The 18,675-nt window shown below is 42.7% G+C and overlaps 1 protein-coding gene across 27 annotated transcripts in view; it reads left to right on the top strand.

The window, feature by feature from the left end:
• Nucleotides 1-18,675, top strand: part of LOC109870911 (leucine-rich repeat flightless-interacting protein 2) — a 78,186-nt gene that overhangs the window by 16,370 nt on the left and 43,141 nt on the right. For all 27 annotated transcript variants that reach the window (XM_031806078.1, XM_031806059.1, XM_031806053.1 and 24 more), the window contains exon 2: nt 15,423-15,509. In XM_031806078.1, coding sequence (XP_031661938.1) covers nt 15,423-15,509 — 87 coding nt within the window. The remainder of the gene's footprint in view (nt 1-15,422; nt 15,510-18,675) is intronic.

Genomic DNA, 18,675 nt, shown 5'->3' with positions numbered 1-18,675 from the left:
GTTAAAACAAGACCCAGATGGCAAATATAAAGACCCAGTCTATCTAAAAAAAAAAACTAGAGGCCCCTTACACTTCAATGTTGTGATGCAAAAATACTAGCGAAATGCATAGCACTCTGAATTAAAAGGGGTTTTACCAGGTATTGTTCATCCTGATCAGACCGTTTTTCTTTTTACATGGACGATACATTGGAGATAATATACTACAACTACTAGACATAATAGAACATCATGAAACGTTTAAGAAGCCAGAAATGGTATTTATAGTGGATTTTGAAATATTTGGCATAAAATCAGAATCAATAGACCATTTATTTTGGTATTGCCCTCAGGTAGCCTGTTTCTGGTCTCAGGTTTAGGAATGGCTGAACATGCTGTAAAAGTATTTATCTTAAACTCGCAATCTGTGGAGTGTAGTCGATTTAGATTGAAATTGTACGTTAAACGTCACAGCATAGTTGAAAGATCTACTTTGCCATGTAATAGTGTCAGACATGCACACAAACATATACAGTTAGCATTGCTGTTATGATTTTAGTTGACCTTGATGTCCTTTTGTTTTTTTTTGCATTGTTTGTTGTTTTCTTGTCTTTCCTTTTTTCTCTTCGTTGTTTGTGCACTGGGGGGTTCTTTGGGGTGGGGAATGGAATTAATTTGCAGCATCATCCTGAGCCGATTTGATTTGATTTGTATTTTTGATTTTTCTTCTTGGGGAGGTACTGTGGAAGGGGTCTCGAACTGTTGAGGGACAGCTATTGGGGAACTGTGGGAGGATCTTGGAGGGTTCGGGATCATGTTTATTGGCCTGGTCGTAGATCGATCAACGTACCCTTGAGCAGGGCATTGACCCTGGATGCTTGTGTGTGTCACTCTGAATGGGAATCTGTTGGATGACTGGTACGATGTAGTGGTTGATCGGCTTCACTGCAAGTATATTGTATGTTTCGAATATTTCAAAAAATAAAAAGAAGAAAAACTAGCAAAGATCCTGCTCTGGAAATGGGATCATCAATATATATATAAGGTTTGCCAAATGAAGAAAAACATTTATATTTTCAATATTCATGTTTATTTTAAGTTGATATAAGAACATGTTCATTGAAATCAAAATACTACTTGTATTATAGAGCATGCAGTAAAGCTTCATAGACTCCCCCCCCCCCCCCCCACCTGTGTAATGATCATGCTGTTTAATCAGCTTCTTGATATGCCACACCTGTCAGGTGTATGGATTATCTTGGCAAAGTAGAAATGCTCACCAACAGTAAACAAATTCAAACCAAAAATGTGAACTTTTTGTGCATATGGAACATTTCTGGGATCTTTTTTACATGTTGTGTTTATATTTTTGTTCAGTCACTCGACTAATAAAGCCTAATATCACGCAAGCCATTTTAGCATTTGAATGTTAAAGGTGCCTTGCAAATGTGCAAGATCAGAAACAGGCGGCCTTCTCCACGTTCAGGAACAGGCCGCCTACTCTACGTTGGTCAGTGCACGAAGCTGGGCAGAGTGCGCAGTTTGACTTGGCTACTGATTTTCCCTAGGGTTGTTCTACAAGTCATTTTGCATGCTGATCAATGACTGTCAACATAGTTATATGCTTAGTTTAACACTGAAGGAGAGGATGCATCTTTTTTTTACTTTGATTTTTGGAATGTAGAAAAAGTAATATGAGCAAAAAAATGTGAATCGGCAATTCTTCATGTTTGAATAGATTTTCGGACCAATGTAAGCTACATTTGGATCGGTTTGGGGTCCGTGGACCAATTGAAATGTTTATCTGTGAATCGTTACATCCCTAGTGTTGCAATGTAAACCGATACTGCCTTAAATCTAATGCCACTCGGTCTTTCCTCCCTACCCTGAAATGAAAAGCCAGACTGAGTTATTTTGTTTCTCCTCAGGGACAACAGGGTGGCCCATACTGTGTGAACCAATGAGAAACATCTGGACGACCTTCCCAGAACAATTTTTAGCTTGATGATGCTTGCCTTGGTTGCAGCCTCTTCCACAGTATCCACAACTGCTTTTCTGCCAAATACTAACATGCCAGCTTCATGTTACCGACTGTATCATACCACGCATTAGAGAATTTCCTAAAGTAAGCTCCATTGTCTGCAGGTGACTGTGCTATCAAATTGGGAAAACAGGTGAGATATTTTTGTAAGCAGTCTTGTGACCATGCTGAACCTCATCAAAAACTGCTTTAATTATTTTCACTGCCGTCTAGTTTTGTAGATTGCACTGGACTATTTCAGATTGAATTACACTGCCCCCTTGAAGGAAGCTTGAAGCATACTGTTTATTTTACCCTGGTGCACTCGCGCGTGCACACAGCTGCTGACCAGTTTTTCTGAAGAGCTGAGAAAGCGGCAGCTGGTCGTGTGTGTGTGTGTGTGTGTGTGTGTGTGTGGTAAGGCCTCAGGTGACATGTTCTGTCATTGAAGAACAGGGGGGCAGCTGTCAGTTTATTTTCCATTTCCTCTGATCCAGGGGCCTGTGCAAAACTTTTGCACATTCTATCCTACCCTAGACCAGGCCTAACCATCATACCAGCCATGCCTAACTGTTAGGCCGATCTGCACGCTGTTAATGTTCAACAACGCATGTTTCAAGTGGGTTGTAAGTTCCACAGAACTAGACGAATGGTATATCATGAGTTTTTTTTATTTTGTAAACTTAAAAATATTAAATATAACTTTCCCTACAAAGCAATTTTTTCATCCACAGAATTAATTATTTGACCGTGACGAAACCATGTGAGAGAATAGTTTTATTTCAAACCTCTGTGCTCAGTGACTGACACTTTGTTTTGGATGTCCCGTGTTGTGTACCCTGGCTCTGTTTTTTTTCAGGCAGTCTGACTCTTATCTGGCCACGTCTCTACTCAGCCATATTTTGGTCATTTAAAAAGGTTGTTTAGCCAATAATACTCCTTGTCTGTGTGTGACGCTATCTCTTGTTTAGTGTCTGGCATAGAACCTTGAGTCACTCTGTCTGTGGGCATAGAATAGGCCGGGACTTGGCTCTGCTGGGATGCTATTGCTAGGTCATTGTTAGTGCCTGCTCAGAGCCCACACCCTGTTGGAAAGCAACAGAGCTTGTGCAAGTTTATAGCATTACCAGTACGTCTATACTTGGTAATCAATGTGGGTCTTAGAAATAGTCCCTAAAGCAGGTTATAATTATACTCTTGACTGTGCCAATCAAGATACTCTTCTGCTTTAATCCATTTCTGGTTGGACCTCATTTTCCCAAGTTATTTTAACCTCCACTTAATCAAATATCGGAGTTGTTCTGTGTCCTCTCTTTGTCCAGTCTGTCAGCGCCCTCTGCCTTTTTATAATGCCCGGACATGTTGGTTGGCTGGCAGTCGGGGTGGAGGGGCTTGGGAGTGAGCCTCACTGGGGGCACCGGCCAGAATGGCATTCAACTGGGGTGGCACTGAGACCTGCAATAAGGGCTCAATAATGCACTCTGAGAGCGGTCAGCGATGGGATCAGAATGACGGGATCCAGGCCAACTCCCCTGCCCCTAGAACCAGAGGCAAGGCACTGAGGGCAGCAGGGCCTCATTTGAGAGCCATGGTGCCTTCTGGTTTTGCTGATCTTCCTTGGCATTCTAGTATTGATTTTGTTGTGGGATCACCAACCGCCAGGTTATGAATTGTTGATCAAAGTTGAGGATGAAATGCTACTCATTTAGCTTCACGCACAAAACAAATATTAGACGGCAAAGCTCTTCATCCAGGAGAGGATTCTCTGCTGTTACCAAGAAAAGCTTGAAGCTAAATAACTAGTTACTAAGTTAGCAAACAATATGCACAACTGCAGAGCATTTAGCACATTTCAGGCAGTTAATTAATAGTTCTAAGATATCTAGCTGGCAAATATTTACTTTTGAATTCCATACTGTAAATAGATTTGCTTTGTTGTTTGCATGTAAAGAAACAGTGTGACTGGGACTACTTTTTAAGCTTCATAATGAAAAACAATTTGATGGGGAAATGAAGAACGTGATCTGCTTTTTCTCCTAACATATTGCACAAGTTGACTGCAGGTATTTACTTAAGTAGCTACTGTGTGTGTGAAATATTCACATTATTAAACTTAAATGGTCAACCTTTTGGGGACATTATGTTATTGAAAATGATACCATCTGGGTGGTATACTTTATATACCATATACAGGGTATTTGGAAATACCGATGGTAAGATTTAATACCGTACCAAAAATGAAAGTGGCTAGCATGCCAGATCAAGTTTCTTGTTTACAGTAGAGACGATCCCCTCCTGGATCAGGATCCCTGCTGTCTAAATGTTTTTGGGTTTTTTTATGTTTGGAAAGAAAGCGCCCCTTGTGTGCACTGCTGGTTATAGTAATGGTGTGAAAATCTGGATACCGCCCAGCCCTACCCTCCGTACATACTCACTTTGCCCACCTATTTGACCATGTTTTTTTCCCCAGGTCCCATCTCATGTGCAGCATGTTTATGTGCAGCCCATCTTAATGTTCTCCCTGCATCCTTGAACCCATCGACAATACCTTTTTGCATCCACTTTGGATCTCACACCAAAAGTAGACAATTGAGCGACAGGCAAGGTTATGGTTCCTGCAGCACTTTGTGGAATGGCTCAGAGGTGTGTCAACATCACCCATTTTTGATGCAGTGAACTAACTCTGGGTCTCCAGAGGACAGTCACTCTAATGAAATCCAACTGAATTGGAGCGTTTTTGATGGAACTTGGGTCCATGTAGGTCATTAAAAATAGCTGTGCAGAAGGGGAGCAGTGGGTAGAGAGATTCATTCTCTCTGTCGCTCTTCCCTGGCCCAGTTAGATGTGGTATTTAGTAGCAGCAGGTAAGATACTTTATGTTATCATACCTGCTATTTGAAGCAGGTTTTGTTGGATAGGTATGTGTCTGGTAGTGTTGTCACAATACCAGATTTTTTACTTCGATACAAAGTTTAGTACTAAAGTACTTGATATCATCACGATACTCGATACACTTTTTTTTACGTGGTATTGTTTTTGTATTAGCCAAAGTCACAGAATGGCACTTGATCCAGACAGATCTTCTGAGTTCAATATCATTACCTTTTTTTGAGATTTTTAAATATATGCATTAAAGAATCAAATATACAATCAAGTTGACTTTGTTTTTATGGAGATTGATAAAAAGCAATGGTAATCCTTTATTTGAATGGTAAATCTCTAGTCTATTGATAAACTGGGTAAATCAAGATAGTAGTAGCCTAGGCCTATTCACAATACAGGTGAATGCATATTCAATGGGACTTTATGCATGCATTATTGAGCTTGTTTTGGCTGATTTCATGGGGCTACAGATGAATACCAATCTGTTATCCCTTCCTTTTGGGACTTAATTTATTGTACTGGTCAACAACATTTGCATAGAACAAGCACTCTTTTAAAAAAAGTGTGCGCCGTCTCTTTTTAAAACCCATGATGTCATTCACCCACAGTCAGTTTGAGGCTCAAGCACTAAGATATAATAAGAACTGGAGACTGCTTCCAAGATGACCAACCGTTGTTTAAGGTAATCAACTCGCGTTCGCATACTCTGATTCATTGACCATATATATCCAGGTTGCGTTCGGTTTATACTGACCAACATCACATGTGCACTAGCAATCAGTGCCCACAGAGAGCAGCGACAACGTTATCACATCATGGCAGACATTGGATGAATATAAAATGTTAATATCTGAGGGGGGTAGCTGCATCCTAATATGTTGACCAGAGGTGGGTCGAAAGAAAAGTAGTGGGCGTTTGTAAAGGAGAGGGTGTTTTTTTTTATTTGACCTTTATTTAACTAGGCAAGTCAGTTAAGAACAAATTCTTATTTTCAATGACGGCCTAGGAACAGTGGGTTAACTGCCTGTTCAGGGGCAGAACGACAGATGTGTTCCTTGTCAGCTCTACTAGTCCAACGCTCTAACCACTAGGCTACCCTGCCCGGGGCGGCAGGGTAGTGTCAAGTGCTCTGCTATAGGTTAAAGTTTTGATTGAGCTCTTTTTTTTTTTTTAACTGTCTCTTACCACACAACTACCGTACATGTAGCTACCATACTGTTTGGACTTGCTTGTCAAGCAGGAGCGGAGGGCACTGTGTCCCGGTGTTGCCGTTCATGCCCTCCCCATTGAGTAGTAGACTATATGTAGGCTTTGTATCAAAGTGACATCTGTTGGTTATCAATATTCTCTCTGGCAACTGAGTTAGGAAGGATGACTATATTTGTAGTGACTGGGTGTATTGACACACCATCCAAAGTGTAATTAATAACTTCACCATGCTCACTGAGATAGTCATTGTCTGAACTCTGGCCCCTTGGGCTCAAGCAACGATTTTCCTACCAATAGGTCCCCTTCTTTGCGAGGCATTGGAAAACCTCCCTGGTCTTTTGTGGTTGAATCTCTGTTTGAAATTCACTGCTCGACTGAGTGACCTTAAACATAATTGTGTCAGAAAACAGACGGAATTACCCAAAGTAACAAATTCTAGTACCGAACAGTTTGTTCTAGTATCGAAAAAGTACAAAAGTTTCAGTATACTGTGCAACCCTAGTGTCTGTGGGAATACATTGTTTTTGCGTAAACGTGAAACCCTAATAGAAAGATGGCGTGGGAGACTATTTTTAGCATGTTGTTCTCTCTAAATGGTATAGGAAAGGGTGTGTGACTGGTTGCGAGATATGACCACTGTATGAGTCAGCGTTCTAACTTCCTTCTAATAGTTAAAGTACTTGAATAAACATTGGTTTTCTGCCAGTAGGACCATGAAACAAGTGTGTTTGGCAACATTATAGTCAAGTGCAAGTTTCAAGATTCTTTATTTTTATATTTTGGGGAGGGGTGGTCGAGGTGAGTGGGATTATTTAAGATACTCTTTGAAGAGGTAGGGTTTCAGGTACTTTCGGAAGATGGGACTCTGCTCTCCTAGCTTCAGAGGGAAGCTGGTTCCACAATTGGGGTGCCAGTACAGAGAAGAGTTTGGACTGTTCTAGTTGAATGTGGACACAAATATAATACTTTTTTTGTATTAAAATATGCAAATTAGGGGATGTCTTTAAATATGGTCTTATTTGCATATCACAGAAATTCATTTTTCCAGATACTGGATCAAGTCAGCCTAAATATTTTCGTTTCACCTTAAGACACTCCAGGACTAGACTTATAGTACACAAAGCCATTTGTGGATAAATATATTTTTTCATCATATCTGTAAAATACAAAAAGTACTAGAAAGAAAATTTGCCAAAATATCAACATTTCCCAAAAATCAAACTTGTTTTGGTCACATACACATGGTTAGCAGATGTTAATGTGAGTAGCGAAATGCTTGTGCTTCTAGTTCCGACATTGCAGTAATATCTAACAAGTAATTGAACAACTACCTAATACACACATCTAAAGGGATGGAATAAGAATATGTACATAAAAATATATAGATGAGCGATGGCCGAACGGCAAGGTGAAATAGATGGTATAAGGTATAGTGTATATACATATGAGATGAGTAATGTAAGATATGTTAACATTATTAGTGGTGTTGTTTAGCCTTTCTAGGTCAGGCGTTCCGCTAGCGGAACCCCTCGACAACATTCCGCTTAAGGCAGCACGCAAAATTATTATTATTTTTTAAATATGTAACTTTCACACATTAACAAGTCCAATACAACAAATGAAAGATAAACATCTTAATCTACCCATCGTGTCTGATTAAATGTTTTTATTTACAGCTAAAGCACAACATATGATTATGTTAGATCATAGCCAAGTCGAAAAAACACACAGCCATTTTTCCAGCCAAAGATGGGAGTCACAAAAAGCACAAATATAGATCAAATGAATCACTAACCTTTGATCTTCAACAGATGACACTCATAGGACATCATGTTACACAATACATGTATGTTTTGTTCGATAATGTAAATATTTATATCCAAAAATCTGTTTACATTGGCGCCTTACGTGCAGTAATGTTTTGATTCCAAAACATCCAGTGATTTTTGCAGAAATAATCATAATAAACCTTGATAAAAGATACAAGTGTTATTCACAGAATTAAAGATAGACTTCTCCTTAATGCAACCGCTGTGTCAGATTTTTTTTTATTAACGGAAAAAGCATAATCTGAGAACGGCGCTCAGAACACAAAACAGCCAGAGGAATATCCGTCATTTTGGAATCAACAAAGTTAGAAACAACACCATAAATATTCACTTGCCTTCTGATGAAGATCATCAAAGGTACTCCCAGTTGACAATAAACGACTGATTTGTTCCATCATTTATGTCCAAATAGCCACTTGTTGTTGGCGTGTTCAGCCCAGTAATCCATCTTCATGAGGCACAGGCACTTCGTCCAGAAAAAGTTCCGTTACAGCCCTTTAGAAATATGTCAAACGATGTATGGAATCCATCTTTAGGATGTTTTTTACATAAAACATCAATAATGTTCCAACTAGAGAATTCCTTTGTCTTCAGAAAAGCACTGGAACGAGAGGTAACTCTGTCGGGAGCGCCCGTCATGAGACCGGGGCACTCTGCCAGACCACTGACTCAGAGGTCTCATGAGCCCCTCCTTTATAGTAGAATCCTCATTCAACTTTCTAAAGATGGTTGACATCTAGTGGAAGCCGTAGGAAGTGCAACTTTATCCATATCTCAATGTGTATTCAGTAGGCCAAGCTTTGAAAAACTACGAACCTCAGCCGTCCCACTTCCTGGTTGGATTTTTCTCAGGTTTTCGCCTGCCATATGAGTTCTGTTATGTTGGAGGCAGTTCAGTCTGCTATTCATCCAAAAGTGAAAATGCTGCCCCCTATCCCAAAAAGGTGACTAGTGATCCATTTATTAAAGTGTCCAGTGGTTTGAGTGTCAATGTAGGCAGCAGCCTCTGAGTTAGTGATTGCTGTTTAGCAGTCTGATGGCCTTGAGATAGAAGCTTTTTTCAGTCTCTCGGTCCCAGCTTTGAGGCACCTTGCCTTCTTGATGGTAGCGGGGTGAACAGGCAGTGGCCCGGGTTGGTTGTTGTTGTCCTTGATGATCTTTTTGGCCTTCCTGTGACATCGGGTGCTGTAGGTGTCATGGAGGGCAGGTAGTTTTCCCCCGGTGATGCGTTGTGTGGACTGCACCGCCCTCAACCGCAAGGCTCTCCAGAGGGTGGTGCAGTTGCCGTACCAAGCGGTGATACAGCCCGGCAGGATGCTCTCTATTGTGCATTTGTAAATGTTAGGGTTTTGGGTGACAAGCCAAATTTCTTCAGCCTCCTGAGGTCTTCTTCTTCACCCCACTGTCTGTGTGGGTGGCCCATTTCAGTTTGTCTGTGATTAGTATGCCAAGGAACTTGAAGCTTTCCACCTACTGTCCTGTCAATGTGGATAGGTGGGTGCTCCCTCTGCTGTTTCAAGAAGTCCATGATCATCTCCTTTGTTTTGTTGACGTTGAGTGAGAGGTTGTTTTCCTGACACCACACTCCGAGTGCCCTCACCTCTTCCCTGTAGGCTGTTTCATGGTTGTTGGTAATCAAGACCACTACTGTTGTGTCATCTGCAAACTTGATTATTTTAATTGGAGTTGTGCATGGCCAGGCAGTTATAGGTGAACAAGGAGTACAGGAGGGGGCTGAGCATGCACCCTTGTGGGGCCCCGGAGTTGAGTCAGTGAAGTGTAGATGTTGTTTCCTACCTTCACCACTTGGGAGCAGCCTGTCAGAAATTCCAGGACCCAGGGTTCAGACCCAGGGCCTACAGCTTAATGATGAGCTTGGAGGGTACGATGGTGTTGAATGTTGAGTTGTCGTCAGTATAGGTATTCCCTTTGTCCAGATGGGATAGGGCAGTGTGATGGGGATTGCATCGTCTGTGGACCTGTTGGGGCGCTGTGCAAACTGAAGTGGGTCTAGGGTGGCAGATAAGGGGGGAGGTGATATGATCCTTGACTAGTCTCTCAAAGCACTTCATGATGACAGAAGTGAGTGCTACGGGACGGTAGTCATTTAGTTCAGTTATCTTTGCCTTCTTGGGTACAGGAACAATGGTGGCCATCTGTGGGGACAGCAGACTGGGATAGGGAGCGATTGAGTTTGTCTGTAAACACACCAGCCAGTTGGTCTGCGCATGCTCTGAGGACACGGCTAGGGATGTCTGGGCTGGCAACCTTGCGAGGGTTAACACGTGTTTAAATGTCGTACTCATGTCGGCCACGGAGAAGGAGAGAGGGGGGGGGGGGGTGCAGTCCTTGTTAGCGGGCCATGACGGTGGCACTGTATTATCCTCAAATCCGGCAAAGGTGTTAAGTTTGTCTGGAAGCGAGACGTCGGTGTCCGTGACGTAGCTGGTTTTCTTTTTGTAGTCCGTGATTGTCTGTGGACCCTGTCACATATGTCTTGTGTCTGAGCCATTGAATTGCGACTCCACTTTGTCCCTATACCGACATTTCACTTGTTTTGATTGCCTTGCGGAGGGAAAACTACACGGTTTATATTCGGCCATATTCCCAGTCCTCTTTCCATGTTTAAATGCGGTGGTTCGCGTGAATGCCGCCCTCCAGACATGGTTTCTGGTTAGGGTAGGTTTTAATAGTCACAGTGGGTACAACATATCCAATGCATTTCCTTAACATCTCAAACACAGAGTCAGCGTATATGTTGATGTTGTTCTCTGAGGCTGCCCAGAACATATTCCAGTCCGCATGAGCAAAACAATCTTGAAGCGTGGATTCCGATTGGTCAGACCAGCGTTGACTAGTTGTCACAGGTACATCCTGTTTGAGCTTCTGCCTATAAGACGGTAGGAGCAAGATGGAGTCGTGGTCGGATTTGCCGAAGGGAAGGTGAGGGAGGGCCTTGTATTCATCGCAGAAGTTTGAGTAGCAGTGATCGAGTGTATTGCCTGCGTGAGTGTATGCTGAAATAAATTAGATAGCCTTGTTCTCAAATTTGCTTTGTTAAAATCCCCAGCTACAATAAATGCAGCCTCCGGATATATGGTCCAGTGAAGTTCCTTGAGGGCCGTTGTGGTGTCTGCTTAAGGGCGTATATACATGGCTGTGACGATAACTGACACAAATTCTCTTGGGAGATAATATGGCCGGCGTTTGATTGTAAGGAATTCTTGTTCGGGTGAGCAGCAGGACTTGAGTTCCTGTATGTTGTTATGATTACACCATGAGTCGTTAATCATGAAGCATTCACACCCGCCCTTCTTCCCAGAGAAGTGTTTATCTCTGTCGGCGCGACGCATGAAGAAGCCCGGTGGCTGAACCGATTCCAAGATGTCGATTGCAAGATGAAGAGAATATGTCTGATAACCACACACAATTTGTTGAATGCAGATTCTTCTGAGGCTGAGAAAATTGAGTGTGGGAAGAGTCTGACTTTCGGGAAATGCTAGTTAAAGACAAGGACACTGAATTTAGACTACCAAACACTAGTAGTTTTACTTATTGAGTAAAATGACATTAAAGTCAAAATCAAATCAAATGTATTTAAGTAGCCCTTCGTACATCAGCTGATATCTCAAAGTGCTGTACAGAAACCCAGCCTAAAACCCCAAACGGCAAGCAATGCAGGTGTAGAAGCACGTTGGCTAGGAAAAACTCCCTAGAAAGGCCAAAACCTAGGAAGAAACCTAGAGAGGAACCAGGCTGAGGGGTGGCCAGTCCTCTTCTGGCTGTGCCGGGTGGAGATTATAACAGAACATGGCCAAGATGTTCAAATGTTCATAGATGACCAGCATGGTCAAATAATAGGTCTGGGACAGGTACGGTGAACAGGTCAGGATTCCGTAGCCGCAGGCAGAAAGTAACAGTACTTCTACTTGAGTAGGATAGTTCACTACTCTTTCCACTCCTGCTGAAATGTATATGTAAAGCTGTTTACTTGTTCTCACACTGTGTGGCATAGCATCTAATCAAGAATTGTTACACTGAAGAAGGAGCTGCGTTTCAAAATGTTGGTTTAGTCATCAACCGTTGAAAGTAAACAAACTAGGGGTTCATGAGTATGGCTTTTCAAGTCAGCAAAAAAGATTACTAGTCAAATGAAGGGGGAAAAGCTGCTGTGGCAATTTGCATACTAACTGCCAGCTTTATAGTGGAGTTACCTGTTTTTTTTTTTCTTCACTTGTACACAATATTCCTTTACATTAGGTCGCCAGTCATTAAGCTGGCATGAGAACATATCCTGATGCTTGTAACTTTGAATCTCTATATGTGCTGGCCTTTGTGCTTATTTAAATGAATTATTGGCCAGTCATGCTATATACTCGATGCAAAACAGCGAAAGATGATAATATGCATTATTTACAGTCCTTAGCCTGTGAGACATATGTGACCAGACTTGGCTTTAAACGCGTATAGGCTAGGCTAATGACAATGACAACTGCTTATACTACAGGGCTCACAAGGAAAACTCTGCCCTCAGGCTCGAGCTAGCAGGAAATGTCATCCTACTGAGCTCTGACTATGTAACTGATACTCTCCCCAGGGAGCTAACAAAATACCTATAGGCTTGGGCAATACCCCGGTATACTGTATATTTCAAAATAACGGTGGTATGATTTTCAATACCAGAGGCTGTGGGGGTGTGTGCTACGCCTCTGCTTAAAAGTTAAGTATAACTATAATACATCTAAGATGTGTCAAATTATATCCAGTTCATGGCTGCAGCTTTGCATTTGGTTTGCTAACTTGCTAGCTAAGTGGGTAGATGTCAACATCCAGCATATTCGTTACAGCAGAGACATTCAATCCCCTCCTGGATCAAGATCCCTTTTTGTCTTAAGCTGGGTAGGCACTACACAACTTTTAAAATCCTGACATCATAGAGCCTCCTGAGTGGCGCAGCGGTCTAAGGCACTGCAATGCTTGAGACATATGTCACTACAGATCCGGGTTCGATCCCGAGCAGTTGCCACGACCGGGAGACCCATTAGTCGTCCGGGTTTGGCTGGCCGGGATGTCTTGTCCCATAGTGCTCTAGTGACTCCTGTGGCGGGCCAGGCTCATGCACGGTCGCCAGTGGTACGGATTTTGCCTCTGACACATGGGACAAGACTGTAACTACCAATTGGGTGCCACGAAATTGGGGTGAAAAAGGGTTAAAAATAAATAAAAAATACTAACATTGTTGAGCCACATTAAACAAGTCTTTCCTGTAGTTTTTCTTTTGTGTTGCCAAAATAGTGGTGCACACTCTAAACAATGTGGCATAGACAGGGTCAAGATTCTTCACTTGGTGTTGAGTATTCTCCCTACCACGCTGTCTCGTGATAACAATGATGCGATTAGTTTGTAACGTAGCTACGAGCTCTGCTTCAAAGCAGCCTCAATCTTTCAGACATTCACAATTGCTATACAGAGTTGAAATATGTAGCCAACATTTTGAATTGAATAACATTGCTTGTGAATTTCAGAGCTGTAACGATTTGACACTTTACCTTTTGGTTAAAGGCGAGTACGAACGCATACTAGTGGTAGTCATCTCTCCTGCTCGAGTGTCTACACCTTCTGGGTGACGCGAAACAACCTCATTTCACAGGCCTCTTATCTATTACTAATCACCGATCTCTAAACTTGTTGTTGCACATCTCACACTACAAAGCATTGCAGATTTTGTGCCGATAAAATCAAACATGTTTGAGCAGTCCCAGATGTCCTGATATTTTCAAAGACTACATCAGTAGCCCTCCATATTGTCAGATGCTTCCAAGCGCAGAATAAGGCTTATGGGCTTGCCAGAATCCTATTTTAACCCCCTCAGTTGACATTTACACTCCTCTAACCACTACTGCGTCATCCACCTTTCCTCAATTGGACTCTGTGTCCTCTGCCAGTGGTGTATGCTGGTACAGAAACAAAGGCCCTATTCCAATCGAAAATGCATCCTCCTTCATTACTCCGTTCCTTAAAGGGATCCCTGATCTCACAAGGTTGAATAGTTGAAGGCAGGGGCTAGCTTTCATCTATCTAATCATGTGAGATCAGTGATTACTTCGAGGAAGGCAGGGCTAATTTCAACAGGGCCTAGATCTGTAGTGTGGAGTTCACAGTTCAAGGCAGTGGAGTGTAAACTGGTCTAGAATGTGTCAACGACTTGGAGTTCTTTCACTCTGGCCTGTATGTCACACTCATAATGTGAATGAGAAGGACCTTTTTAAACACATTGAAATGTTTATATATCAAATGCAGGGCATAAGTAATATATTTCTGTTTCAGTGCATGTGGGAGTGTTTTTGTGTGTACCAGACCATTGCTTTATGGGAGTTTTCCTGTTACTTGGGCAAATGGGCCACAGTTGGGGAAATGCAGAAGGGCGAGGGAGGAGGGGTTATAGCATTCTGTGCATGTCTAGCTTGTACAGTGACCCCGCCTAGAGGCAACAAGTTCCCAGCCACATTCTGACAGCCTCAGGGGCAGGAAGGAAGTGCTTACTCACTATCTCTTACGCACACACACTCGCTCTCTCTCGCTCTCTCTCGCCTCTCTCGCTCTGTCACTCACCCACCCTCTGAGACAGAGCCTTTTAAGGAAAAAGCCTTGCTCTCACTCAAGTGAAGCAGAGTCAACACACACAAGTACACACTGCTTGCGTAAACACACAGACACGCAAACATAAAGCATTGCCACACCCAAAGTAATGTGTTCACGTAAATATACAAACAAGAATACACAATAAATGTGGAGCACTGCATATAGATTTTTTTTATCAAGTGTTGCATATAGGGCTGTGATGGTCATTGGATGACTGTAATTGGCCAGCCAAATGGCCGAGGTCTCGGTAATAATCTTTCAATCTTTTCGATTTTCTCCTCATCTGCTCCTGGACTGAATGTGCTACCATAGACATAGAATGAATAGAACTGGTATCCCCATTCAAGTCAATGGTGGACAGGCAGCCATTGCGAGTCAACCATAGGAGCAGAGCAGGAAGTAAAGTCTGTGCTGTGATTTGTTGATTCAACTCAACTGACATTACAAAAAATACATTCCATTGCATGAGCCCCAGCAGTTAACATCATTTGAATGAACAATCTACATTTCAGCAAGGAAGAACAAAGTTTCATCACGTTAAGTCTGTTACGGCAGAAACTAAATCAACTGCACAAATTCCCCGCCGTCCTGTCTTCGGCCAGCTGTTCGTTTCACTATTATTTAAAAAAGAATTGAATTAAATGGTTAGGACTGTTTTATTTTCATGATGGTCTTCATCCAAAACTGCCGGTTACACGTTATACATGAATTGTTCCAGCCCTAGGGAACAGGAGCCCTATCTAGGAAAAGGATGTCTGGTCACATCTTCTCTTTTTATATATGTTGGTGTTAATGCTAAACTAACAATCTCTCTCATTCTCCCTTGCTCTCTATTCATCCCATCTTTCTCTCTAATCTAGGCAGAGGCCAGGCTGGCAGCAAAGAGGGCGGCCAGGGCAGAGGCCCGAGAAATCCGTATGAAGGAGCTGGAGAGACAACAGAAAGAGGTACAACTAGAGGGCACTATATTCCCAATTTACACATAATGTACACACTTATTGGGGCAAAAAAGTATTTAGTCAGCCACCAATTGTGTAAGTTCTCCCACTTAAAAAGAGTCTGCCCAGTCTGGTGCAGGTCTACAATTTTGTTTCTGGTGTCCTTTGACAGCTATATGGTCTTGGCCATAGTAGAGTTTGGAATGTGACTGTTTGAGTTGTGGACAGGTGTCTTTTATACTGCTAACAAGTTCAAACAGGTGCCTTTAATACAGGTAACGAGTGGAGGACAGAGGAGCCTCTTAAAGAAGTTACAGGTCTGTGAAAGCCAGAAATCTTGCTTGTTTGTAGGTGACCAAATATCTATTTTCCACCATAATTTGCAAATAAATTTATTAAAAATCCTACAATGTGATTTTTCTGGATTTTTTTTCCTCATTTTGTCTGTCATAGTTGAAGTGTACCTATGATGAAAGTTACAGGCCTCATCTTTTTAAGTGGGAGAACTTGCACAATTGGTGGCTGTCTAAATACTTTTTTGCCCCACTGTATGTTATACAGCACATAGTACCTTACACAGACTTGGTCCCAAAACTACACCAAGCTTTAGGCACCATGAGTCACGTCACATGACCAGGGAGACGGTTCGGGAAGCTGGAGGGTCACATGGGGCCAGGGTTGGTCATTAAAGACGAAGGCATTTCCTCTGTACACAGTGTTTCATCAAGCTGAGGGTCCTTTCATCCTGTGCCAGGGTGGGGACAGAGGTCACCAGTGTTAATGGTGTACTGTTATCACTTTATCCTTCACGAGAGTGCACAGCTGGGGATTTCTACCAAACAAATTAGCATACACTCTTAATATCGTAAGTATAAACAAAAAGCAAGAACACTGTAATTAGAGATCCGGGGAATTAGGGGTTCCAGTTTTGTCCTTTTGGAACCATCTTTTCTTAATAAGGTGATTCTAATCTTAAAAAGTGATCTTGAAGTTATACAATCTTTACATCTAGTATATTCTGGAACACATGGTGCTTACTAGTTGCCAACCCTGATTTTGGTTTACCCTTTTACTTCTGCTACTGTACATACCAAATTGGTGGGAAATTGATCTGCTTATGCTCTTTGACCCAGTGAGAGAGCATGATAAAATCCAGTTGACCTGGAGGTCTTAAGCACTTAACCCTCACCTGAGCTTGACCAGTACCTGCAATGGCTGAACTCAAATCAAATCAAATGTATTTATATAGCCCTTCGTACATCAGCTGATATCTCAAAGTGCTGTACAGAAACCCAGCCTAAAACCCCAAACAGCAAGCAATGCAGGTGTAGAAGCACGGTGGCTAGGAAAAACTCCCTAGAAAGGCCAAAACCTAGGAAGAAAGCTAGAGAGGAACCAGGCTATGTGGGGTGGCCAGTCCTCTTCTGGCTGTGCCGGGTGGAGATTATAACAGAACATGGCCAAGATGTTGGCAGAACAGTTGAAACTGGAGCAGCAGCACGGCCAGGTTGACTGGGGACAGCAAGGAGGCATCATGCCAGGTAGTCCTGAGGCATTTTTATTTCACCTTTTATTTAACCAGGTAGGCTAGTTGAGAACAAGTTCTCATTTACAACTGCGACCTGGCCAAGATAAAGCATAGCAGTGTGAACAGAGTTACACATGGAGTAAACAATTAAGTCAATAACACAGTAGGAAAAAAGAGGGTCTATATACATTGTGTGCAAAAGGCATGAGGAGGTAGGCGAATAATTACAATTTTGCAGATTAACACTGGAGTGATAAATGATCAGATGGTCATGTACAGGAAGAGATACTGGTGTGCAAAAGAGCAGAAAGGTAAATAAATATAAACAGTATGGTGATGAGGTAGGTAAATTGGGTGGGCTATTTACCGATAGACTATGTACAGCTGCAGCGATCGGTTAGCTGCTCAGATAGCAGATGTTTGAAGTTGGTGAGGGAGATAAAAGTCTCCAACTTCAGCGATTTTTGCAATTCGTTCCAGTCACAGGCAGCAGAGAACTGGAACGAAAGGCGGCCAAATGAGGTGTTGGCTTTAGGGATGATCAGTGAGATACACCTGCTGGAGTGCGTGCTACGGGTGGGTGTTGCCATCGTGACCAGTGAGATAAGGCGGAGCTTTACCTAGCATGGACTTGTAGATGACCTGGAGGCAGTGGGTCTGGCGACGAATATGTAGCGAGGGCCAGCCGACTAGAGCATACAGGTCGCAGTGGTGGGTGGTATAAGGTGCTTTAGTAACAAAACGGATGGCACTGTGATAAACTGCATCCAGTTTGCTGAGTAGAGTGTTGGAAGCTATTTTGTAGATGACATCGCCGAAGTCGAGGATCGGTAGGATAGTCAGTTTTACTAGGGTAAGTTTGGCAGCGTGAGTGAAGGAGGCTTTGTTGCGGAATAGAAAGCCGACTCTAGATTTAATTTTAGATTGGAGAAGTTTGATATGAGTCTGGAAGGAGAGTTTACAGTCTATCCAGACACCTAGGTACTTATAGATGTCCACATATTCTAGGTCGGAACCATCCAGGGTGGTGATGCTAGTTGGGCATGCGGGTGCAGGCAGTGAACGGTTGAAAAGCATGCATTTGGTTTTACTAGCGTTTAAGAGCAGTTGGAGGCCACGGAAGGAGTGTTGTATGGCGTTGAAGCTCGTTTGGAGGTTAGATAGCACAGTGTCCAAGGAAGGGCCAGAAGTATACAAAATGGTGTCGTCTGCGTAGAGGTGGATCAGGGAATCGCTCGCAGCAAGAGCAACATCATTGATATATACAGAGAAAAGAGTCGGCCTGAGAATATAACCCTGTGGCACCCCCATAGAGACTGCCAGAGGACCGGACAACATGCCCTCCGATTTGACACACTGAACTCTGTCTGCAAAGTAGTTGGTGAACCAGGCAAGGCAGTCATTAGAGTAACCGAGGCTACTGAGTCTGCCGATAAGAATATGGTTATTGATAGAGTCGAAAGCCTTGGCCAGGTCGATGAAGACGGCTGCACAGTACTGTCTTTTATCGATGGCGGTTATGTTATCGTGTAGTACCTTGAGCGTGTCTGAGGTGCACCTGTGACCGGCTCGGGAACCAGATTGCACAGCGGAGAAGGTACGGTGGGATTCGAGATTGTCAGTGACCTGTTTGTTGACTTGGCTTTC

The sequence above is a fragment of the Oncorhynchus kisutch genome, linkage group LG26 (genome assembly GCF_002021735.2).
Source record: "Oncorhynchus kisutch isolate 150728-3 linkage group LG26, Okis_V2, whole genome shotgun sequence".
NCBI classification, from domain to species: domain Eukaryota; kingdom Metazoa; phylum Chordata; class Actinopteri; order Salmoniformes; family Salmonidae; genus Oncorhynchus; species Oncorhynchus kisutch.
The sequence above is the reverse complement of the archived record's forward strand: the minus strand, read 5'-3'. Positions and strand labels throughout refer to the sequence as shown.